General features: G+C 37.9%; 2 protein-coding genes across 3 annotated transcripts in view; both read right to left on the reverse strand.

Annotated features, from left to right (window-relative positions):
* Positions 1–6419: 6419 nt before the first annotated feature.
* DUO1 (myb-like HTH transcriptional regulator family protein) lies at positions 6420–9428 on the reverse strand. The gene is made up of 3 exons (XM_078581085.1): positions 8844–9428; positions 8144–8384; positions 6420–6981 (listed from the first exon to the last, which is right to left on the reverse strand). Exons 1-3 carry the CDS (start codon positions 9047–9049, stop codon positions 6520–6522), a joined length of 909 nt encoding a protein of 302 aa, XP_078437211.1. The 5' UTR covers positions 9050–9428; the 3' UTR covers positions 6420–6519.
* Positions 9429–24001: 14573 nt separating this feature from the next.
* LOC144707363 (putative galacturonosyltransferase 12) overlaps positions 24002–25255 on the reverse strand; it is an 8866-nt gene continuing 7612 nt past the window's right edge. For both annotated transcript variants that reach the window (XM_078580468.1, XM_078580469.1), the window contains exon 7: positions 24002–24448. In XM_078580468.1, coding sequence (XP_078436594.1) covers positions 24164–24448 — 285 coding nt within the window. In that variant the 3' untranslated portion in view covers positions 24002–24163. The remainder of the gene's footprint in view (positions 24449–25255) is intronic.

Raw genomic sequence — 25255 nt, forward strand, 5'->3', positions numbered from 1 at the left:
TCCAAGCTGGATCTCCTCTCTGTCTTGCAGTTGTGATAGAGAACCATCAAGAATGACCCCTTCCCCTCGAAATTCGGCTTTTATACTTAGGTTAAATGGTAAAAATTACCATTTTATCCCTAATTAGTAATTAATTTGTATCCATAAATGTAGGCATGATCTAAATGATCTAACCATACAGATAGAAAGAGGGGATAAAGACGAGAAAATCCATAAAAAATCATCTTAATCGGACTTCGGGATCAAAAGTTATTAATAAATGAATTCAAACCAATGTTAACCATTGGATTTAAATTCATTTATTTAATTATTTTATCTTATAACATGCAATGATGTGTTGCTTTTTTATTGGCTGATGACATTTGAGTTTCAAATGGCAGCTTGATTATAAGACAGCCAGGTACCCCCCTATCGAAAAATGAAATAAAAGATAAATAGAGGTCGTACAAATAGAAACGCATTTAGTAATGCATTCCTAACAAGGTGTCGAATTAGAAAAAGCCATGTCACCGCCCGTGTGTGTGCGTTGTATACACCGTGCGGGCGGTGAACTTACCTCTTGGCGCTGATCCTCATCAAGCGCCGTCAGCTTCTCTCCGACGGCCACGATGAGGCCACATCGATCAGTCGAAAACCTCCCTAGCGCTTTTGTAATAAAGTCCTTCTTAAAAACTGGAATTGCCGCCTGATTCCGCCCACAGGTAATTGTATATATGTCCCTTGCGCACTCTATCTCCTCTGGTTTCTCCTAAAAATATTAAAACAAATGTTAAATAATTGCAATATAACCCTGGAACAGTTTAAATGATATCTTTACGCCTGCAACCACGACCGAGAGCTGTTTTTGAGGGCATCACTGCAACTAAAATTTATGAAAAGCCCCTCAAAGTTTCAAAATAATCTTAATACTCATTTTTTCCTTATAAATATATCCTTTTTTTCTTAATAAAACTGCATTTCTTCCTCAAATAAATCTCATAAAAATCCAATAACATCCTAAAAAATCCTAGAAAATTCACTGATTCATCCCTGCTCTAATAAATCTCGAAATTAAATATTAAACTTGCCATTTTCATTCAAAAATAATTATTTGAAGCTCAAAAAAATCCCTTAAAATTCATAAAGTCAACAGAAATTTAGGGGAAAATCAGGAATCACTTGAAAACATTAAATTTATGTAACTATATGATAACAACGCCATTTTAAGCTCTTTAAATGCATAAAATTATGCTAATAGCATGAAATAAAGACCAAATTTAGGGTGTTATCAGGTATACAAATCCTATATATGTGTTCTCGGTTTTTCAAGAATAAATCGACTATTGATTGATAGAAATATTGTCAACAGAAGCGTACGGGAGTCCATCTTCTTGGATTGCTTGGGGTGGATATTCTGGATCAAAGTAGTAGAGACTGGATCCTCTTCTTCAAATGGGGATTGGAGGGTCTATCATCCTACTTGATCCAGGGATCACAACCATTCTTTTATAGGCCTGCATGGGCATATCAGTTTACAAAACCACTCATTACAGTCACGTAACTGACCCGGTTTCTACACATATATGCAACCATAGCAATATGAAATGATGCCTTAATACCGTCCTTATAAAACTACATCAAATGGGATAAATATCTTAAATAATAACCATGCATATACAGTACATTGTGTTTAAGTCCAAATTGAGATCCAACATTGACATCCTCTTCGCATATCTAAGTGTTTGTACAACGTTATAATCGATTCTAAGAAAGATCTTATTCTTTCGCTGTTGTAAGCTTATTAGATATTTCAGGGTTGTCATTATCAGTTCAAACATTCCAAAATCATAGTTTGCCACATCTTTTCATGTCAAATGGCTCCTCAATCACAAATTGGTATTTGCATGTGAAACTCTTTTTCAGCACAGTATACAATTCCCATATACCTTTTTTGGTTTTTGAAGAATATATCTTCAGGAACATCCAATTTGCTATCTAGGTGCTGTACCACTTTTTTTTTATTCTAAGAAAGATCTTATTCTTTCACTCTAGTAAGCTCATTAGATAACTTCGGGTTCTTATTGCGAGCACAAACTATGCAAAATCACTTGTTTGCAACATCTTCTCATGATAGATGGCGTCTGCAATCACATATTTCTTTATGGGCAAAAAACTATTTTTCAGGGTACCATATACATGTTTTCAGAAATTAATTGAAAAATTCAGCGAAATACTGTTCAGAGTTTCACAAAATATCAACAAATTAATAATATCTTTTGCTTTAAAACATTTAAAATTTTACCACTTGATATTCTAACTGGTTATTCTACTGAAATATGTTTTAGTTCTTGATCAGAAAATTTGTAAAACATTATGATTTTTTGTTGACTAAGCAGAAAACAAAACACTTCATTGAAATGAATAAATGTTATTTCATGCTAAATATTATTGAATCTTGGTGTACATAGTAATTTTATTCCACTTTTAGACTTTTGGCTTCACAAGTAAAGGTAATTTTAAGTTCCTCGTGGTTCATGATAATGAATTTAGTTAATAAAATTAATGTATTTTAGTGTGATATTTATATAATTCATATGAAATCACACGTAATTTGTATTTACAAATGAAATAATATTTTAAAATTTTGAGTGCATTAACATAGATTTGCTTAATATGTTTATCGTATATCATGTGTAAAATCCATGCACAGTACTAGCGTATTTTAAATAGGATTCTCAAAGCAAAATTGATAAGCTGTAAGTGAATGATTTTATATGAGTTTCCTGATATCGAGTGACTTTTCCTATAATTGTTAACGTATTGAATCCCAAAATCATGTGGAAAAAATAATTAAGATTAAAAGTATTTAATATCAGGTACGAGTGGAACTTAGCTGGAGAGAAAACACTAAATGATTGAACATTTTGGCCAATTGATGATCATGCATCATCCGAATGAATTTCAAAATCATTTGTTGAACACTATCCTGAGAAGCTAAATACCTCTTGCGTACAGCCTTTTTTGTGGAAATTCAGCTAATATCCTCTCTGCATAATTGTAGGCTGGTTAGAATACCTATTCCACCTTTGGATTTTTATATCAGCATCACAAAGCATTGACCCTTAATGGAGTGAATATCTGATCTGAAGGCCCACTAAAGAAAAATCACCTTCTGTCTTGTGAAGAAGGCATGGTTCTCATTTTATTTTTTTTATCTTTACATACTGGCATCATCAAAAGTTAGAAATAATTTGAATGAGACCATGATTATACACAAGAAATCCAAAGGAGTGTAGAATTTCTTAGCCATCTTACATAGCAAAAACATTATTTGGATGCAAGAAGTCCCACGAAACGAATCTAAATCATATATCACATCACTCTCTTCATTTACATTAATTAATCTATAAGTAGTCAGATTATATGCACATCAATAAAGTTAAGAAAAAGTGCAAAGTTTATGGAAGTGATAAAATTGTGTGAATTTGTGATGAAATCATTGAAACAAATATTCCAGTTTAAATTCTTACCCTTGTACTTTCCGTCCACTGATTAGACGTTGATGAGTTCCTAATATTTCCTAGAATGATTTTTAGGTTTTATCAAAAGAAATTACTTTTAAAGGCAATGGAAGAAAATTTTTCTTCATCTTAAAGTCATAATTCGAAGATAACTCCACTCAAAACCTTCTGTAGAAGATCACATCTTAGCCATGCAGCATATTACTAATTTCAGATATCAATTTTGAGAGCAATGATGAGCGGATCCTCAATTTCATGAAATATTTGGGGTATCATGTATGCTATTTTGTATTGTTCAGCCATGTGTAGATATTTTAGAATTATTTTAAATGTTCTGTGTTCCTAAGTTGTGGTTTACATGTTTTTATTCATATACTAGACAACACACATGTGTAAGGCATTTATAAATGGATGAATGATGGTTATAATCACTTCAAATCACATGTGTAAGGCATTTATTCAATAACATGACATTGCACTTTCAATGTGTGAATATAAATATACTTACCCATTTATCATATGTTCATTCACAATTTTTAGTACCCTTAACCGACCAATTATTCATAGATTTTTATTTGAGAATGATAAGTTATGTCTAAATCATATGTTTTACTGGCATTGTTTTATAATATTTAGTGTGAATTGTAGCTTCCAAATTCTGAGAAAATAAAATCAATGAAAACCAAATGGTAACATCATTTTATTTATTCCAAGGTGCAGGGATACCGCTTTGTAAGAGGTATGAATTAAATATAGAACTTCAACGACAATAAAATTTCATTTGAACAACTCGATAAATTATCATTTAATACTCAAAGGTCAGAGAGCCCTAGAATGCCCTGTCATCAGAACTATCTGCTCTGTATTTATTTTGGGACTGGACACAACCGTCTTCAGATCATCCTTTCTTTTATGAAGGGAAAAAAACTTCTCTTTCTGGGCAGCAAAAAGACAATGTTTAAAAAATCTTGTACCTCTTTTGGGATTTTCTCAGTCAACATAAAGTATACTTACCAACTATTTCAAATATTTTTTTTCTTGACAAATTTCATACTGTAGTTAAGCGAGAATTTATCCTCATATCCAATACATGAAAGATCCCAAATTTACATCTAGAGCAGAGGTCTCGCTTATTACTATCCAATTGTTTATTTTGCGAAATCTCCACTACTGATACCCAACTTTCCTTTTATTCTTAAAATTCAATTTAAATTATAAAACTTTCAATACACGAGTGTTCTGAAGCTCTTCTTAAAAACACTGTTTTACACTGTTCATCATCAAGTGACATCCTACAGTGGGGAAGGCTCATCAAAGGATCAAGGCCATCCAGCATTTCGACTGGGAACTCCTTAAAATACCCATCAGTAGAGGTAACTGATGTAAATATATGTGGTTGTCAAGCCAACCACACATTCCAAACCTTGTTCAATGTTTCTTAATACAACATATTCATTAAGGTGCATGTGTGATGCTTATAATGAAGTCCATGAATACATGATCAGACTTAGTGAATTATGATGAGATCGTAATACGAAATCACTAGTCTTTAAGCATGTGTTCTAAGCATTCCTATTCAAAGGATACACTAGAAGGACATTGAAAGATCCGGATAGAATATCACTATCTAGCCACACTCATATGATGAGTATGGCCGGCCCCGTAGCCGTTAGTGTGAGACATTAAGGATAGATAGAGGATGCTCTTTAGTTGAAAGAGTTCACTGAATTGATCCGTATGAATCTCTGTATAGTATTGTACCTGACTGTAAATCAGCTCGATTCACGTCACGGTTGTGTAAGTGGTCCTTATATTTGAGACACCAAAAATGTCTTGTGGACGGACGGTTGTACTTTGACTATGGCCAACGAGTCTCTAATCATGGGATCATAAACGGTCTTAGTTCGGGTACATCAAGAAGTTCACGAAGACGATTGAGTGGTCAAGATGGGATCACCCACCCTCGGTATAAGAGGTGACAACTCAAGGAAGATGATATGATGAAGTCCTTGGTCAAGGCAATGAAATATCAGAGAAGAGTTGTCCGATGATTCCTGAATGCATCAGTACTAACTGGGATGATCGATTAGGGTTTGACAGTTGACCATACCCTAAGTCATCCAAGGAGTGTCAAACGGATGAGGCATATCACTAATTTCCATGGGCAACGAGTTGTCCGACGATACACACTCCTTTGTATCTTCTAGAACACAAGGTGTAGCTTGACACCCCACGTGTTGGAGACTCGACCTATCGATTGGGTTAAATTGATATGAGATCAATTAATTTATATGATAATATATTTAATTAATTTGGAAGACCAATAACGGTTATTGGGCCACTAGAGTCATTAACTAGACTGATACATGGGCCTAGAGGGTCGCACGCAAATGTTCTTTTGGTCGTCAGAAGATACACTTAAGTTTTAGGAGTTTTTATGAAAAATATTTGCTTATTATAAATAGGGAAAGGCACTGAACAAAATTGACCAAGGCTAGAATTGTTCAGGGGTTTTCCCCTTCATCTCCCTTCTCCCCACACCCCCTCTCCATGCCTGATTCGATCGAGACAGCCTAAAGATGATAATGGAGGGAGAATTGGGCTCATCAACAAGAAGGATGAGATCCAACTTGCCAAGGACTACGGGGATATGTCTAGAGGCTGCACGCTTTAGCAGCTCGACTCGTCTCACTCCGGAGTCCAAGAAATCATAGATGCGATCCATGCAAAGGTACTTCGTTTCAATGGTCTTTTTTGATGTCGTTCAATTTTGTTACGTGTCTTTAGCTGCATGTAATCTTCGTCTTCATTCAGATCTAGGACTCTTGAACCCAACATTAGCCATGTCTTTGTTAATTATACTTACCCAATAGTTTTTTTTGCACAATCTCTATTAGTAATACTCAAATGCTCCTACAATTGTTACAATTAATTTTAAATTATAAGACTTTCAATACATGGGTGTTCAGAAGCTCTTCTTTAAAACACTGTTTTACACTGTTCATCATCAAGCGACATTCTACGGTGGAGAAGGGCTCATCGGAGGATCAAGGCCGTCCAGCATTTCTACTGGGAACTCCTCAAAATACCCATCAGCAGAGGTAGCTGTGTCGTTGTTCAACTCCTTGGCAGCGTTGCCGTGGGGATCCACGGACAGCCCCGCCGCGAACAAATCAAACTCCGCAACGTCTCTCGCCAGAGCCTCCGCGTCAAATTCAACCTCTTCAAACTCCGCAGCCAAAGGGTGCGTCTCTGGGATAAGAGGGAGATCCAGAAAAGCCGGTGGGAGTTGGAAATAAGACAAGGGGTGAGAAGGGTCGCTTTGAAACGACGGCTTTCTCTCGTTTGCGAAGGGCTCTGGCTGTGAGAGACTCGTTCCGAAGTAGGTGGGTTCTAATTGAAGGTTATTCATTTGATCTTGATGGTATTCAAGAAATGGTGGGTATTGTTCACCGTATGGGATCAGCGCTTGCTGGTTTTCCTGTGGAAGAACGAAACATGTCATAGATATTCCTGTATAATGATGGACTTTCACGGAGATTGAGAGCGATATAGTTTTAAGATGAATTATCAGACGTGAGAGAGACATCAATGTAAAAATGCGCGATGATTGTGATTCTGAGATTGATAGATTTAAATATATAATGTTGGGATTACAGAGAGGAATATATAGAGTCGCATGTTAAATAATCAGACGTGTAGATGATGCTTCTGGTTGATTGATGGATAATTTATAAAACCATCGATTAGACCTGATGAGCGGAGGAAATAGAGATGAATACTATTATCGTTCGGTATGCGTAATGAATATGATACTAAGATAAAGGGAGGAGAGATGGGTATCTATGAAAACATAATGTTGGGTTGACAGAAGGAAAGATATACAGTTTGAAAGATGAATAAGCAGATGTGTGGTTGGTACTTCTGTTGGATCGATGGACTATTTGTAGAGAATGAGAGAGACATCCAGATACAGAGACATAATGTTTCTGAAAGACCGTTAAATGAATGAGAGAGATCGATTTATTGTAACGACGTAAGTCGATGAATATTCATTGACCTTGATGAATGGAGGGTGGAGAGATGGATATCTTTGACTCTATTAATGCGTGGATAAGACAGAAATAGAGTTTGATGATGAATAATCAAATTCGTTGATAATTTGGGTTTACCCACAGAGAGGGCGACAGAGGGAGAGAAAGATTCAGGAAGATTATGTATTTTAGAGAGAGGAGAGAGAGTGAAAGATATTTTTGTAACGTACCTCCGAGAAAATGCGTTGGCTGTGCGAGAATACACTTAGATGAACATTTAAATGGATAATGGGTGCTTCGGATTGATCGTTGGATAACCTATTGAAACGATAGCGAGGGAGGGATGGACATACAGAAAGAGAGAGATAGTAGAAGAGAAAAAAAGAGATATCGCATTGGCAGCGATGAATGGAGAGTGGAGAGATGTGTTAAGTGTAATCTAATATTGATGGGTTGATAGAAAGAACTAAAGAGAAAATATACTTACACGATGAATAATCAAATGGATAATCTATAGAAAGACTGACAGATTCTGAGATATAAAGCCTTAGAGAGAATCTTAGAGAGAGAGAGAGAGAGAGCGAGAGAGAGAGGAGTGTTGAGACTTACCTCGAAGACCATGCAATGTCCATGATGAATGGATGGAGATTTGGCGAGGGGGTTTTCAGAGCAAGACTCAGAACGGGCCTTAAGAAGCCTCGCCAATCTTTTCTGCCTCGTACTCCAAAAGTTTTTCACATCGTTGTCTGTCCTTCCCGGCAAGTACGTGGCAATTCTCGCCCATTTGTTCCCAAATTGCGCCTGCAACTCGATCACAATCCTCTCCTCTTCCGGAGAAAACTTGCACCCTCTTCAACCAACATGCAAATTTCTCAGTTCTTAAAAACCTTTAAAATTTCGCAGTATCATAATCTCTCATGAAGACGAAGATAAAGAGGAAGAAAAGTTGCACCCTCTTCAAACAAAGTGTAAATTCATTGGTTCTAAGCAATCTTTTCGAAAATCATTGCACAAACCTTCCGGAAGAAGAAGATAAGAATGAAAACTTTCACCCGCTTGAAACAAGATGTAAAATAACTGGTTTTAAGAAATCTTTTCGAAAAATAATCGCACAATCTCTCAGGAAGACGAAGATAAGGACGAAAACTTTCACCCTCTTAAAACAAAACGAAAATTTCTCAGTACGAAGTAAACTAACAATACGAAGAAGAAGATGATGATTGAAAACTCGCAATCTCTTCGTTCCAAATAACCTTGGAACAAATAAATTATAATGCAAACTCGGATGAAGAAGGGGATGAGGGTTTACGTTTTTAAGTTAGGTTTGAGTTTGTTGACCCATCTGAGGCGACAAGACTTGCCAGAGCGAGGAAGAAGACCCTTGGATCGAATGGAGCTCCAGTCTCGGGGGCCGTATTTCCGCACGTGTTCAATGAGGACTTCGTCTTCTTCTGCCATCCAAGGACCCTTGCGCAGAGACGCAGTGGAAGTTGATGCCACGTCTCGCCGTCCCATTCCAGCCGTCTTTATGAAGTTGTTGATGTTGATTAGAGAGAGAATAATAAACTTGGAGAGAAGCTTTGTATAGGGCAAACGGGGGGAAGAGAAGAAGATGGGGAAAGAGGGAGAGTGGAGAGAGGAAATAGCGGGCGGTGCATTAGGGTTCGAATTTTAAAAAAGGCTTAGTGGGGTTCCCCCATGTCCAGAAACTGTGCCGTTAGTGGGCGCCATTCCTCTCTCTCTCTCTCTCTCTCTCTCTCTTTCTCCAACTCTCTCACTCTTTCTCGCGCTCACTCTGTCTTTCTCTCCCTTCCTCATTCTCTCTTTCTCTCTCTCCCCCCTCTCTCTTACTCACTCTTTCTCCCTCTCAATCTCACTCACTCTGTCTTTCTCCTTCTCACACTCACTCTCTCTCTCTCCCCTTCTCTCTTTCTCTCTCTCTCTCACTTTCTCTCTCTCTCTCGCTTTCTCTCTCTCACCCTCCCTCTTTCTCTCTCACGCTCTCTCCCCCCCTCTTTCTCTCTCTCTCTCTCTCTTGCTCTCTCTCACCCTCCCTCATTCTCTCTCTCTCTCTCACCCTCCCTCTTACTCTCTTTCTCTCTCACCCTCCCTCTTTCTCTCTCTCACCCTCCCTCTCACACTCCCTGTGTCCCTCATTCTTTCTCTCACCCTCCCTCTCTCTCTCTCACCCTCCCTCTTTCTCTCTCTCACGCTCTCTCTCTTTCTCTCTCACCCTCCCCCTTTCTCTCTCTCACGCTCTCGCTCTCACACTCCCTGTGTCCCTCATTCTTTCTCTCTCTCACCCTCCCTCTTACTTTCTCTCTCTCTCACCCTCTCTCTTTCTCTCTCTCACGCTCTCTCTCTCTCTCTCTCCCCCTCCCTCTCTCTCTCTCTCTCTCTCTCTCTCTCTCTCTCTCTCTCTCTCTCACCCTCCCTCTTTCTCTCTCTCACGCTCTCTCTCTCTCACCCTCCCTCTCTCTCTCTCACGCTCTCTCTCTCTCTCACACCCTCCCTCTTTCTCTCTCTCACGCTCTCTCTCTCTCACACCCTCCCTCTTTCTCTCTCTCACGCTCTCTCTCTCTCTCTCCCCCTCCCTCTCTCTCTCTCTCTCTCTCTCTCTCTCTCTCCCTCCCTCTCTCTCTCTCTCCCTCTCTCTCTCTCTCACCCTCCCTCTTTCTCTCTCACGCTCTCTCTCTCTCTCACGCTCCTTCTTTCTCTCTCTCACGCTCTCTCTCTCTCTCACCCTCCCTCTTTCTCTCTCTCACGCTCCCTCTTTCTCTCTCACGCTCTCTCTCTCTCTCTCACCCTCCCTCTTTCTCTCTCTCACGCTCTCTCTCTCTCTCACCCTCCCTCTTTCACTCTCTCACACTCTCTCTTTCACCCTCCCTCTCTCTCTCTATCTCTCTCTCTCACACTCCCTCATTCTTTCTCTCTTTCCCTCCCTCTTACTCTCTCTCTCTCACCCTTCCTCTAACTCTCTCTCTATTTCTCACCCTCCTTTTTTTTTTCTCTCTCTCTCTCTCTCTCTATCATCCTCCCTCTTTCTCTATCTGGGTCTCTCAAACCTAAGGTTTGACATTTTGGACTGGGACTGGTTGGACCGAGCCAGGACTGGCGGTCTATACTCTGCTTTGGTGGTAGATCAAGCAGCGACACTTTGTTTCTTGCTTCACCATGAGACTGGAATCCCCCCTCAAGGGGTTGAGCGCCGGTCATCTCTATTTCCTGCTTAATCAGCATCAATGTAACATTTCACTATAAAACTCTTATCATTCAAGCATATCGCTCCATGCCCTGAACGACCTTTAAGATTTCGTAGTATACGCATAATGGCATCCAAACGGCTTGATCTAGGATCATGCATAAATTGGTGGGCCACATTCACAGCTCAAATAATATCAAGGTTTGTGTGTGACAAATAGATAACTGTCCCACTTATGAGTTTTGTTTCAATCTAACTTTCCCACTGTCATTAAGTACCAGATGATGCTTATGTTCAACAGAGGTATCAATTGGCTTATACCCTATCATCACAGTCTCTATAAGGAGATTAGCGTATACTTGCGTTGAGTGAGAAAGATACCTCCTTATGAGCAAGAGACTTCAGTCCAAGGAAGTACCAAAGTTGGCCAAGATCTTGAACTTTGAAGATCATGCCAGGTTATTTTTCAACTTGTTGACTGATTTTCATCATCATGTGTGATAATAATATCATCAATATATACAATAAGGATAGTAATCAATATATGCAATGTGTATTTGAAAGAAGAGAGTGTGATCAGCATTGCTTCGTCAATATTCCATTTCAACAACAACCTTGCGGAAACAATCAAACCAAGCCTGTGGAGGCTATTTCAAGCCATACAAGGATCTCTTTAGACTGTATACCTTGCCTCTCATCTGTGAAGTACCAATCTTGGAGGAGTTTCCCATTACACTTCTTCTTGAAGATCACCATGTAAGAATGCATTCTCAACATCAAGTTGAGATAGATCCCAACCTTTATTTGCCACACAAGATATGAGAGTTCGTATAGAACTCAGCTTTACAACATGAACAAAAGTCTCCTCATAATCTGAGCCATGCATTTGAGTATACTCTTTTGCCTCTAATATAGCCTTGTATCGATATACAATTCCTTCTGAAGTCTGCTTGATAATGAATAAACATTTCCCTTCCACTTGCTTCTTCCCTTTTGGCTGTGTAGCAAATTCCTACATTTTATTTTTTTCAAGCGCATCCATTTCCGCAAGCATTGCTTGTTTCCACTAAGGATCTTCCCATGCTAATTTCTAGTTACTGGGAACACTAATGAAGAGATGGATGCAATAAAGACTTAATGTGATGGTGCAACGGCTGCACAAGACACAAAATTTGCAACATCATGTTTGCACCCAACTCCATCACAAAATTTTGATGGGAGTACCTTCGTACGTCCCCCTTTGTGTAAAGCATTTGGGACATCTAAATCTCTTCCTGGTTCATTGGATTTTTCTTCAACCTGTTCATCATCATGTGGACAATATTATGAAGTTACCTCAGATGATGCGGTGTTCTCTGCATCATATGTATGGGTTTCTTGCAATAGTTTCAACCCTATTGTTGAGTTGGGATCATTTGAGTTTCAATTTGGAGGTTTTTATTTATAGTCTGATCTTGAGGTTGGTCTTAAGGCAAGGATATTTTCTCCTGGACTGTGGTGTCTCCTTCACTCAAATAAGTTCCACAGGCCGATTCATTCTCACAAAAATTCATATCCAAAATCACATAAATGTTTTGTTTTAAGGAAACCAACACTTGTATCATTTTTTGTGTGGGTGCATACCCATGATTATACATTTAACGGCTCGAGGGTCAAGTTTACTCATAGAGGGTCGATGATCCTGCACAAAACATACACAACCAAATACCTTTGGACAATGATGACATGCATCTGTACATGCATATATTCATCATGTTCATGCTTTTAAGGCTTAAATTCATATCTAATGATGCATGTTACTGATATTTTAGGTAATTTTATCCATGGGCATGTCATTCCATCAAATTATGATTTTTTATATAATTAAGGATAGTTATGTGATTTAATGAGTGTTGACCTTTCTTAAGGTCAACTTATGAGATTCACTATTTTTCTTGAGTTGAATGATACAGAATTTAAGTGGTATGCAAGCCAAGAAGATGATAAGAGGATGTAAAGGAGAATTCACAGTCAACTCTTGCAATTGACCAAGTTCTTCCTCACATGGGAAAATTGGTATTTCTTGATGGAAATATATGCGGAAAGCAAGCCAATCACACATTCCATGTCTCGTTCCATTTTTATTAATAGAACATATTCATTATAGTGCTCGTGTGATGCTTATAATGAAGTCCATGAATACATGATCAGATTTAGTGAATTATGATGAGATCGTAATACGAAATCACTAGTCTTTAAGCATGTGTTCTAAGCATTCCTATTCAAAGGATACACTAGAAGGACATTGAAAGATCCGGATAGAATATCACTATCTAGCCACACTCATATGATGAGTATGGCCGGCCCCGTAGCCGTTAGTGTGGAGACATTAAGGATAGATAGAGGATGCTCTTTAGTTGAAAGAGTTCACTAAATTGATCTGTATGAATCTCTGTATAGTATTGTACCTGACTGTAAATCAGCTCGATTCACGTCACGGTTGTGTAAGTGGTCCTTATATTTGAGACACCAAAAACGTCTTGTGGACAGACGGTTGTACTTTGACTATGGCCAACGAGTCTCTAATCATGGGATCATAAACGGTCTTAGTTCGGGTACATCAAGAAGTTCACGAAGACGATTGAGTGTTCAAGATGGGATCACCCATCCTCGGTATAAGAGGTGACAGCTCAAGGAAGATGATGTGATGAAGTCCTTGGTTAAGGCAGTGAAATATCGGAGAAGAGTTGTCCGATGATTCCTGAATGTCTCAGTACTAACTGGGATGATCGATTAGGGTTTGACAGTTGACCATACCCTAAGTCGTCTAAGGAGGGTCAAACGGATGAGGGATTATACATACACGGTAAACGATGACAAACAGGTTCCATGAAGTGACCCTTTAGGACACGAGGTGTAGCTTGGCACCCCATGTGTCGGAGACTCGACCTACCGATTGGGTTAAATCGATCAGACATTAATTAATGTATATGATGATATAGTTAATTAATTTGGAAGGCCAATCAAGCTTGTTGGGCCACTAGAGTCGTTAACTAAACTGATACATGGGCCTAGAGGGTCATACGCAAATGGTCTTTTGGACATCGGAAGATATACTTAAGTTTTGGGGGTTTTTATAAAAAATACCCACATAGTATAAATAGGGGAAGGCCCTGAACGAAATTTACCCAGGCCAGAATTGTTCAGTGGCCTTTCCCCTTCTTCCTTCTCCCCTCACACCCTCTCCATGACCGATGCTATGGAGATGGTGTAACGAGGATGATGGAGGTAGACCAGGGCTCATCAACAACAAGGACTTGAGCAGCTCGACTCGTCTCGCTCCACGATCAAAGAAATCACGGATGTGATCCCTACAAAGGTACTTTGGTTCATGGTTTTATTCAATGCCATTCAATTCCATTAAGTCTTCCATTGCGGAATATTTTAATTTCTTCATCCATGTCAAGGCCTCTAGAACCCAGTATGAAGTGCATCAGATCTCATGTAATGATTCATTTATTATGGCATAGTGATTCATGATGCCATAATTGTGCCTTTTAACGATGTTTAGCACAACTAACAATTTCATATGCTTATGATTGGTCGCCATTCAACGAATCGAACGGTGACACATTGCAGGCGCATATTCAAGGCAAAAAATGTTAATAAATTAGTAAGTCATAAAAATAGAAGATATGTAGACTTGGAAAATCCATCTCCTCGTGAATATATGATGAAAAAACTCATGAATAATATATTCTAAATCACAAGATTAAGTTCCTAAAGAATATTGATAACATGATAAATGAACTTATATTTGTATACATTTTAGATGTTTTAGTATTATTAATTTATAATTTATCATGTTATTGTTTGAATTAACCAAATATTTATGCATTAGCTAATAATTCCAAGTTTTGCACATTATGATTATTTTTCACTAACTTCATTGACTTCTATGAAGTCAATCAGTTTGATTTATGATGAGTATTTTATAGTTCCAAATGTGCAGAAATTTACAGGAATTAGAAATCATTTTGAGAAAAATTAGAGGATTTTGGGAGCTTAGTGACTATCAAAATGGGCTACAAATGATGAAACGGTATTGTAGGCTTTTAAAGGAGAGATCAGAGGGGCTTGGACCATGACCTGAACTACCTATTGGGCCTGCAAACACATTACAAAAGAAACAAACTGGAAATTACTGGCAAGGCTCTCAACCCATGGAGAAAAAGAGGCAAAATGGCAAGAAAAGAGAATAGATAATGCCCAAAGGGGTATTTTAGTAATTCTCACAATGTATAAATAGAAATTTTCTCCCTCATTTTCCCTCATTCTGGACCTGCTCTAGCAAGTGTCTGGCCAGCAGGACAAGGCATTCTTCAGAATCCAGGTTGTTCAACCTTCTTAATGTAAGTTTATTGAAGTTTTCTCTTAATCTTGTCTCTTGTTTGCATTGAAAAACGCCTGATCCTGGCAAAATATAAGGATCCATAATTGATAGGAAGCATTGAGGGCTCAATAAACTTGCATTGAGGCTTTAGGATCTTAGATTTCTACCTTCTCCATCATTTCCCATCCATTTACCCTTAAAATCCATCACTTTCTCACTCTAAACACTAATTTTCTCCACTTTCTCTCTCTAAAATTTGTTTTTTCTCTCACTAGACCTTCATCTATATTCATAGTTACTCCCCTAAAAATTTCATAAAAAATATCCTTCATTTGCACATCCAAATTCTATCTCAAACTCCTTCTACACTCTCTCTTCATTTTCTCTCTCTATCTCCTCATTTCGGCCCTTTCTCTCTCTAGAATCTGTTATTTCTCTCTAGACGTCCATCCATATCCACAGTTCATCACCTCAAAATTTCATAAAAAATCTCCTTCATCTACACCTTCAAATTCCCTCTCAAACTCTCTCTACACTATCTCTTCATTTTCTCTCTCTATCTCTTCATTTTCTCTCTACCCTCATTTCGACATTTTATCTCTCTAGAAACATTTGTCTCTCATTATAAAATATCTCCCTATATCTCTCTAGATCCTCGAGCATTCCCTACTTAGAATCCCAAAAAAAATTGCATTGAAATATCATTTCTTATCTTTTCAAAACACTAATTTTTGTCTTCTAGCCGCCACCGTGCGGCGCCGTGCGGTACCTGTGCAGCAGAGACAGCCCTCTGCCAGCCGGTCCGCGCGCAGCCAGCGCACAAGACCGCAGGGCACAGGGTAGCCCTGTGCAGGACTTAGCCAAATCGGCTAAGTCCTGGCCATTGGGTTAAGCCAAATAAGGCTTAAGCCCAATTTGGCTAAGTCTTGACTTAGTCAAATTGGGCTAACCTTAGTGGGCTGACCCACTAAGAGGCCTGCCCTCTACGGGCCAACCCGGGCCCGCCGGCCCATTCCGCCGCCGCCGCCGCCGGCGATCGCGGGAGTAGGTAAATTTCATATTTTTTTCGTATTTAAAATTATTTAAAAAATAGAAAAAAATCTGAAAAATTGGAAAAATTATTTTCTGCATTGAAAAAAATCCGAAAAAATTTGGAAAAAATCTATAAAATTAATATAAGTTATTTAAAGTCATTTTAACACCTAAAAAATTTCAAAAAAAATCTCTATTTCTCGTTTTTAATACTTATAGTTGTTTTTTGTATGTAAATTAATTCCAGAAAATTCTAAAAATATTTATTTCTGATTAATTTGCTAATAGAAAATAGAAAGATTAGTTTAGAGATATGATTTTGTGTTTCTCCTTGTACTTTGGCTTAATTTAAATCATAGGGAATTTTGAAAATTACCAACAAATCTAGAAATATCCCAAAAAAATAGTATTTTTCACATTTAAAATCATTTTCTTCATCCCAAGCTTGAGAAAGAATTCTGAAATTAAATTTATGCCTCTCTGTGGATCGACCCCTTACTTGTCCTATATTAATTATAGAGAATTTAAGTGGAAAATTTTCATAAATATTGTTGGCTAAGTCTGAATCAAAACAATGACATAAAACCCCAAAATTTGGACTTATCAAATATGATGTCAGGAATATCCTTAAAAACATGAGTAAATTCACAAAAATCCAAAATATCACTCTAAAAATTATTGATAACACGCATTTATAATTATTTTAATTCATAAACAAGTCTATTTTTTTCAGAAATAACTCAATAATTTACGTGTTATAACAAGTGTCTGAATTTTCCAATATATTTTTAAAACCTTTGTCTGAAGGTTTTTCTTAGGGCATTTGATTAAAGGTACATAAGTAAACTTTTAGGAATGCTAAAAATTGATAAGCCATAAACTACGATCAATTACATCATTGGAGCCTTCTGCTTTATAAAAAAATATTAATATTTTTCCTTATAAGAACATAGTGAGCAAAAGTTGAATTCCTGAGGAGAAACTGTTCATTTGTCTTTTAGTAGATTGTTGACTATTTTCTAAGGATTAAATCTCTTTTAGTAAAATAAAATAGTGGAAAATTAATTTAAAATAATTCTAGGAAGATAATGAAATATTTTTCTTAAACTAATGTATCAAAGTTATAAAAATAAATTTTCAAACTTTTCTAGAATTGTACAGAAATAAATCCAAATTAATTCTAATTGAATACCTTAGGTGGTGCTTAAACATATTTGGTTGATGGTTTGTAGCAGCTGTGTATATGGAGTGAGCAGTTGAGTTTGATCATCATGGCTTGGGGGGGACATGGTGCAGGTACTCATTGGCAAGTGATGCAGATTGTACCATCATCATCAATAGTGGCAATGGAAATGGAGACGGATACATGCCGATGGGTGGCGGAGCTGGTTCTGTTACACGTGATGTTGAGAACCTAGGCTATCTGTGATAATAACCTAATAGAAAGAATGATGACAGTGAGTTGGAAAAACACAAAGATCACACTAGCCTCCTTGTCACTTGCCCAGCTAGCCAACTGATTTTTTTCTTCTCAAATCTTATTATGAATATCACTCCATAAATAATTTTCTATAGGGATGTAAGAAAGGATATATGCAATATTTTGAATGAGAAAATAACTCCACTAGTTATAATGAAAAAAATCAAATGGTTATTTTTTACAAGCATGAGAGAATCTACTTATAGAACTCTTACTTGGACAGGTGGATGAGCCATTTGACTACAATTAAAATTTTTGACTTGAATCGCTTGATGGAGCGCGCACAAATGACATCGACGAAACTTCATTGGAACCGTCTTGGCCATCATCAGGATCACCGCCGGTCCATGTCCAGCCCGACTAGCATGCCAAAGCATCCATTAAGATGCCCGGGTAGAGCACGTCCGCGCAAGTGTTCACTTTTTAATTATATGTTTTTGTTCGTCTAATTTTTGTTTTGTCTTCATCACAACAAGTGCACCCTACTCGTCTAGACACATCCGTATCATCGTATTTTATTCGTCATTTTATTTTGAATCATTTTTATTATTTCTCCATGTTTTCATTTTAAATGTTGTAAAAGGGGTCCCTTATTGGGCCCCTTATGTTCACTGTGTAATGGGTCTATATAAGGCCATGACGGATGATAAGCCAAAAATAGGGGTAAATTTTATGCAATTTTAAACCCTTGTCATCGTTAATTTTAGCTTATACAATAAAATTTATAAAAACTCTACTTAAGATGTGTAGTGATAAGTACGAGTGTCGTCTAAGGAAAGCTAGTAAGGAATTCAATTTGATGGTTTTCTTGGTAATTCAACCCTAATTAGAGTTAATTTGATCTTCAATGAAGATCAAACCACCCAAATTAGATGAGAAATTTAGAAAGGGGGGTAGAAGAGATGGGATGAATAGAAGAAATAGGGAGCTCTAAATTGGCTTCTTTGATCCAAAGAAAAGGGTCCAAGGGGTCAATTCGAGAGATTGAGAGGGAAATTTTGATTTGAGTCGGTTGGTTTTGTAGGCCTTATAATTCAGAAATAACTACATAATTAGATAATACAAAGGGAAATTTACTCTCCTAGAAATTGAAGTTTTTTATAGTTTTTTAATGTGCACTTGGAATAGCTAGGTAAATCTCTCATTCTCTCCTCTCAATCTCAGTAAGGGCTTGTACCTTCCGCTCAAGCCTAGCGATTTAGAAGTTCAGACCAAGATCAAGAAGAATGAAGAAGAAATTTCACTAAAACATCATCCAAAATACACTAAAAGTTCAAATACAAACAAGAAAAAGGTACCAGATAGGTTGATCCAATCTAGAGCTCCTCTCTGTCTTGCAGCTGTAATAGAGCACCATTAAGAATGACCCCCTCCTCTAGAAATTTGGCTTTTATACCGAGGTAAATGGAATAAATTACTATTTTACCCCTAATTAGTAATTAATTTATATCTATCAATGTAGGCTTGATCTCAATGATCCAACTGTACAGATAGAAAGAGAGGATCAATACAAGCAAATCCATACAAAAATCATCTCAATCGAACTTTTGGATCAAAAGTTATGAATAAATGAATTTACACCAATATTAGCCATTGGATTAATTCATTTATTTAATTTTTTCTTCTCCTAACTGCTCGCTGAGGTGTCGACATTTCATTGGCGGCGACATGTCAACTTCTTCAGGCGGGCGCTTCCTCGTTGCGCCACGTACCCCCTGACGAAAACATTAAAATAGAAGGAAAAAAGGTAAAACAAATATGTTGTAAATTTAGCACTCACGTGGCGCATCCGTTTCTCGCCGCGTAGGCGAATTCGCCAGCGCCACGTCACCGCCCGTGCGTGCGCGTTGTACGCGCCGCGCGGGCGGTGAACTCACCTCCCGTCGCTGACGCCTCCTCAAGCGTCGTCGGATTCTTATCCGACGGCCACAATGACGCCACGTCGACGTGCGAAAAGCTCTTAGGACCTTTTTGCGAAAAAACCCATTTAAAACACGCAGCTACGAATAGACGCCGCCCAAAAATATTTGTGTATATACCCATGGCGCATTCTCTCTCCTCCTGTTTTTTTCCTAAAATATTAAAACCAATATTAATTCATTTGCAATAAAACCCTAGAAAATTTTAAATAACATCTTTACGGCTGCAACCACGACCGAGAGCTGTTTTGGGGGTATGATTGCAACACAATTTTACAAAAAGGCCCTCCAAAGTTCCAAAATAATCTTAATACTCATTTTTTTTCTTATAAATATATTTTTTTCTTAGAAAAAAATGCATTTCCTCTACAAATAAATCTCAGAAAAATTCCAAAAAATCGTAAAAAATCCTAGAAAATTCACTGACTCATCCTTGTACTGATAAATCTCGAAATCAAATATTAAACTTGCTATTTTGATTCAAAAGCAGTTAATTCAAGCTCAAATAAAATCCTTGAAATTCATAGAATTAACAGAAAAATAGGGAAAAATTAGAACTCACTTGAAAACAGTTTTCTTCATGTAAATGGATGATAACAACCCAATTTTAAGCTCTTTAAATGCATGAAATTGAACTAATAGCATGAAATAAAGACAGAATTTAGGGTGTTATTAACGGACACGTTCAGTTTCAGATCTTGAAATTGCATTTTTGCAGTTACCGTCGTTTTTAGATCTCATGAAAGAGAAGAGAGGGAGGAAGAGGAGGAGAAGAGGGAGAGGAACAGAAGGGTGGGAAGGCATTGATCTGTCGTCAATGCCTGCACGTTCATGTGCAGGCATCTGGATGCAACCATGACCTGTGTTTGGTGTAACAATCCCAGAGACCTCTTTACATTGCATGCCCGTGACCCGAGTGGCCCCGCCGAAACCTCGGGTTGCCGCCACTGCGCTGCCCACACGATTGGCTGCGTCCGGCCCTAGGAAGTCAGCGCGGCGACAAACGGCGCAACCATGTGGGTCTGATCCCGACTGCTGACCAACGCGATCGTTTCGGGCGATCCCTTCTCCCCGGCCGTCATCGTTCACGCCATGTGTGCTTCTCAATCTTGCTGAGTCAAGCCTCTGACCTGCAGCAGGGAAAGAAGAAAGAGTCGTCGCTCGGGTTGCTGAACTACGCCACATCATTGTCGTCGCTCGCCGCAACTATCTTGCCCGCAAGCGCGACAGAGACTCACGGGGTCGTTAAACCATTCTCGCGTGCAGACACATTTCCCCCTGTACGACGCCCTTGACCCTCTCCCAGGTGTGGGGTTGAGTCCTCCACCCGCATAATAGGTGTCGAACGCCGTTGGTCGTGCCTAGCTTCGCCGTAGCCCAGGGTTGAGCGAGGCATCTGTTCAGCTAGTTGCGCCCACACTGCCAGGTGTTTGAGTGTTGCTGTGCGCCGACACACGTGACGCTGGTGTTGCCTCGGTGCCACAACCTACGCGCCACCGCCGATGCCGAGCCGCGCTCCACTCACATCCATATCCTTGCCACGCATGGAGTCATCAAACCGCAAGCACGCCACCTGTTCGATTGTGACTCACTCTAAGTCACATCGCTTGCCATTTAGCCTTGCCTGCCGAGCCTAGGATGATCGCTCGTGTGACTTGCCACCATTCCTCCTTTCCTCCTTGTCTCTGCTCCCCATCTATCACTCCATCGTCGTGCTGACGTTGTCGGTCAAGCAAGCCGCGCTCGTCAATGGCGCGCCTCTGCCTACCTTCCAGCACGGGCTCGTGCACCAACGAAGATTCCAACAATGAGTGACGCCACCGATGAGGTACGCCGTCCCTTGCTCGCCCGTTACATTACTTTCTACAATATATTTTTGGATGCACTCCACTGCGCTCGGGTTACTTTAGGTGAGAGATAATATCGTGAAAACTACATGGCAAGTGAATTCCCAGGTACGGGTTGAGCCCGTCCGTTGCGTGCGAGCGCCAATGGAAGTTTTCCATTCGATGCTATAGTCGCCATCGTTTCTCCAACAAGGTTCAGAAGGTCACTGTCACCGTCATCGACCGTCCACATGGATCTTGGAGCTCGGCGAATTCCCCATGAGTCGGGGCCTGCACATAGATCCACCTAGGTTTCACGTCATCACGTAGTTACACCTCCTAGTGATTTACCCGTCGGACGACATCATCGACGACGTACGACATCACCCCTTATGGGTCATAAGAAATTTCCATTTGAAGTTGGAGAAATCTAGGATCTTCATGTTTCTCTCTCCACATCAAAGATCACCGGAATAACACAGGATCATCATATTTCCTAAAGATTCTACATCATAATCTGTGGTAAAATAATCATAAATAAGTCGCTAACACATCTCCTCTTTTTTTTGTAAAAGTCAACCAAAAAATACAAACTTATATTCAAGGTCCGATACACGTCCTTAATTTCTAAACAATTTCCAATCATATGCATCTAAATACTTCTTCCACTACTTGTCTATGAAAGAGAGAAAAGGAGAATAACGGTGCCATGATTGAAACTTTTTCGTCATCATTAAATTGCGTGGCACCATGTGTCCTTATGATAGAAAAGTTATTCACATGACAAAACCATTATAATAAAGGGAGTTTTTTCTTATTCATCGCACCCTTTGTCACATGAAATAAATAAATAAATTATGTTTCAAATTTTGCTTAATCATTGGTTATGATTTGTGATTAGTTGAAGGCAACCATGGGCAACAGTATAAACATATTGGGTTGCGACATATACCAGAGTGGATTAAATCAACTATCTTCCATTTAAAAACCATAAAAATATTAGGTAAATCCAAAAATATATTGTCTGAATTATAAAATAATTTCTCCATGAAGTTAGTGTTAAAACATCTTTTGAGAATACTGCAAAATCCTAAAAAATAAAATATATAAATATGCCAATAGTATTTAAATAAACCAAAAAAAACTAATTTCTGGGTTATTAATTATTTTATTTATAAAATTAATGTCATAAAATTATAATAAAATACCATAAAATAAAAATATAAAATACAATAATTTACTATTCAGAAATAACATTTTATTTGCGATAATAAAAATGTTGTTCCACTAGGTATTAACAAGCCTGGTCCAATGGAGTTTCATTTTAACTGACTGATGGAAAGAAAATAAAATTTTGTAGTACTTTAAGACTTTTGGCTTCACAAATCAAGGTAATTTTACATTCTTCATGGTTTATGATAACATTTCATTCACACAATTTAATTTAGTAAAATTAATGTATCTAACCGTAATGTTTATATCATTCATATCAAATCACATGTTTTATGTATTTACGAATGGAATAATATTTAAGAATTTTCAACTTATAAACATAGGTTTTCTTAATGTTTTTATCTTATATAATGTGTAATAATCCATGCGCTATAGTTGTGTATTATAAATAGGATTCTTGAAGTGAAATCGATATAAGCGAATGATTTTATATGAGTTTCTTGATATTGGAAGACTTTATTGGAATTAGTAATGTATATAATCCTAAATTATAAGAAAAATAAAAAATAATTAGGATTAAATATGATTAATCCTCATATTTACGAGAAAACCCGAAATCCTAGACTATTATCTGGAGTGACACCCTTGGAAATAGGATGAATAAATGATACTAAAAATGTAATTGGTTACACTTACCTTGTCCGACCATTCCTAAGATACTGAATGGTAATTTTATTTCACAACTCTTGATCAGATCACCGATTTTTCAATCTTTAAAGTTAAGAATGGGCCCAAACAAGATTTCAAATGAGCAAGTCAATCCTCTACATTAATTAGGAGCAATATTTAAAGGCTTCCTTTTATATAGATGGGGGTTCGTATATATGTTTGCGACCTTGGATAGATAGAGTAGATAAATACCTCTAAATTTCAGTCTGCGTGGTCATTTTTCTTCAGGATCATGGCCAGATCACTGATCTGTCAATCCTTCACCACTTAAAAGTCAATAATGTAACAAAAAAATTTAAATGAGAAACTCACTCCTCTAAACTTAAACACCAAAAGTATTTAAGCAAATTCCTAATTATATCTTTATTAATAAATTTATTTTTTATGAATTTAATGTCAAGTTTTTTAAAAAAAATTTAGAAAATTGGTGATATCAGTATACCATTATAAACAGATAATAAAGTATTTCAAGATTAACTGAAATCAATATATGATCATTTTATGGAAATTAATACGTAAAATATGTGATATCATTATCAAAATTAGCATGTTGTTTGTGTTTAACAGTTGGTCTATATCTACTTAATTGATATCTGAAATGTATTTAATTAGATATTTTACATTACAAAATTAGCCGCTACATCTATATATTCAAACATAAGTTATTAAAAGTAGGACCCATATGAAAACCATAAAACTCACTTGTGATTGAACTACCTTTGTATGTACAACTCTTTTTCTCACTTCTAGAGCCAATGGGAAGCTCCTCTTTTCATTCACATCACGAATAGCATTGTATACAATAAAAAATTATAATAAACTTGCACCAATCCAACCCATGGAAGATCGTCCATGAGCCGCCTCCATCTGTATCTACATCTGCCGTTACTCTCTTCTTATGCAGCTCTTATATCACAAGCTTGCAAAAATGTGTCTGAGAGGTTGAGGTGTTTAGTCCAAAGGACTCTGAGATGTGGGAAGGCAATGTCCAGCCATGGCTTGGCTCTGCCATTGTAATGTATCACAGCAGCCTTTTCTGCTTCTTTTAAACTTGTCTTCTCCTGGTAGCCAAGTCCCAGCATGTGCCAGTGATGGTCAATTATGTGAACATGACCATGGAAGGCGATAAGTGCTGGTGGGAGAGTCCCCAGCTGCCATAGGCTGAGGCCAGACTCCACGTTCTGCCAAGAAAATGAATTAAAGGGGGTTTAGAAATGAAAAGAAGAGAGGAGAAGAGTAGAGGGAGAAAAGAAGACGATGATGGAAGAATAGAAACTTAGGAAAGAATAGAAACTAAGTGAGAGAGGGATTCATGTCCCGGGGTAGGATGGAAGAATAGAAACTAAGGAAAGAGAAAGGAGCGGATAGACATTGCGAGTTTTGATGAGTTGGGGGCGAGGCTCTTGAGATGCAAGTAGATAAATAACGATGGAAATGGGAAGAGAGAGTGCGAGAGAAAGAGGAAGACAAAATGAGTGAGATAATAGCGGGAGCTAACAGATATGGGGTTAGAGAAAGAGAGCGAGGGAGATAGCAAGTTAGGGAAAGAGAGTGAGCCATAGAGAGAAAGAGAGCAAGATTGGGAGATGTATAAATACTTACAGATAGATTGAGAGAGATCTATAATTAAAGATTAAAAGATTGATGGATAGATAGAACGAGAGGGAGGGAGGGAAAGATATATATATATATATATATATATATATCAAGAGAGATTTAGCTTGATGGATAGATAGAGAGAGAGATTAAAAGAGATAAATATATATATATAGACTGATACAGAAGATAGGGAGAGAGTGAGAGAAAAAGAGATAAAGATATTTAGACCGACTGATACAGAAGAGAGGGAGAGACCGTGAGAGCAAAAAAGATAAAGAGATGTTGAAAGACTGATACAGAAGAGAGGGAGAGACAGTGAGAGCAAAAGAGATAAAGATATGTAGATAGACTGATACAGAAGAGAGGAAGAGACAGTGAGAGCAAAAGAG

Source organism: Wolffia australiana, chromosome 9 (genome assembly GCF_029677425.1).
Source record: "Wolffia australiana isolate 7733 chromosome 9, ASM2967742v1".
NCBI lineage: Eukaryota > Viridiplantae > Streptophyta > Magnoliopsida > Alismatales > Araceae > Wolffia > Wolffia australiana.

Coding starts and splice junctions, on each gene's coding strand:
- DUO1 (XM_078581085.1), bottom strand. CDS start 9,049: ATGGGACGGCGAGACGTGGCATCAACTTCCACTGCGTCTCTGCGCAAG. Junction 8,385..8,843: donor CTCAAACCTAACTTAAAAAC/GTAAACCCTCAT, acceptor TGTTGGTTGAAG/AGGGTGCAAGTTTTCTCCGG. Junction 6,982..8,143: donor GACATTGCATGGTCTTCGAG/GTAAGTCTCAAC, acceptor GTTCTTCCACAG/GAAAACCAGCAAGCGCTGAT.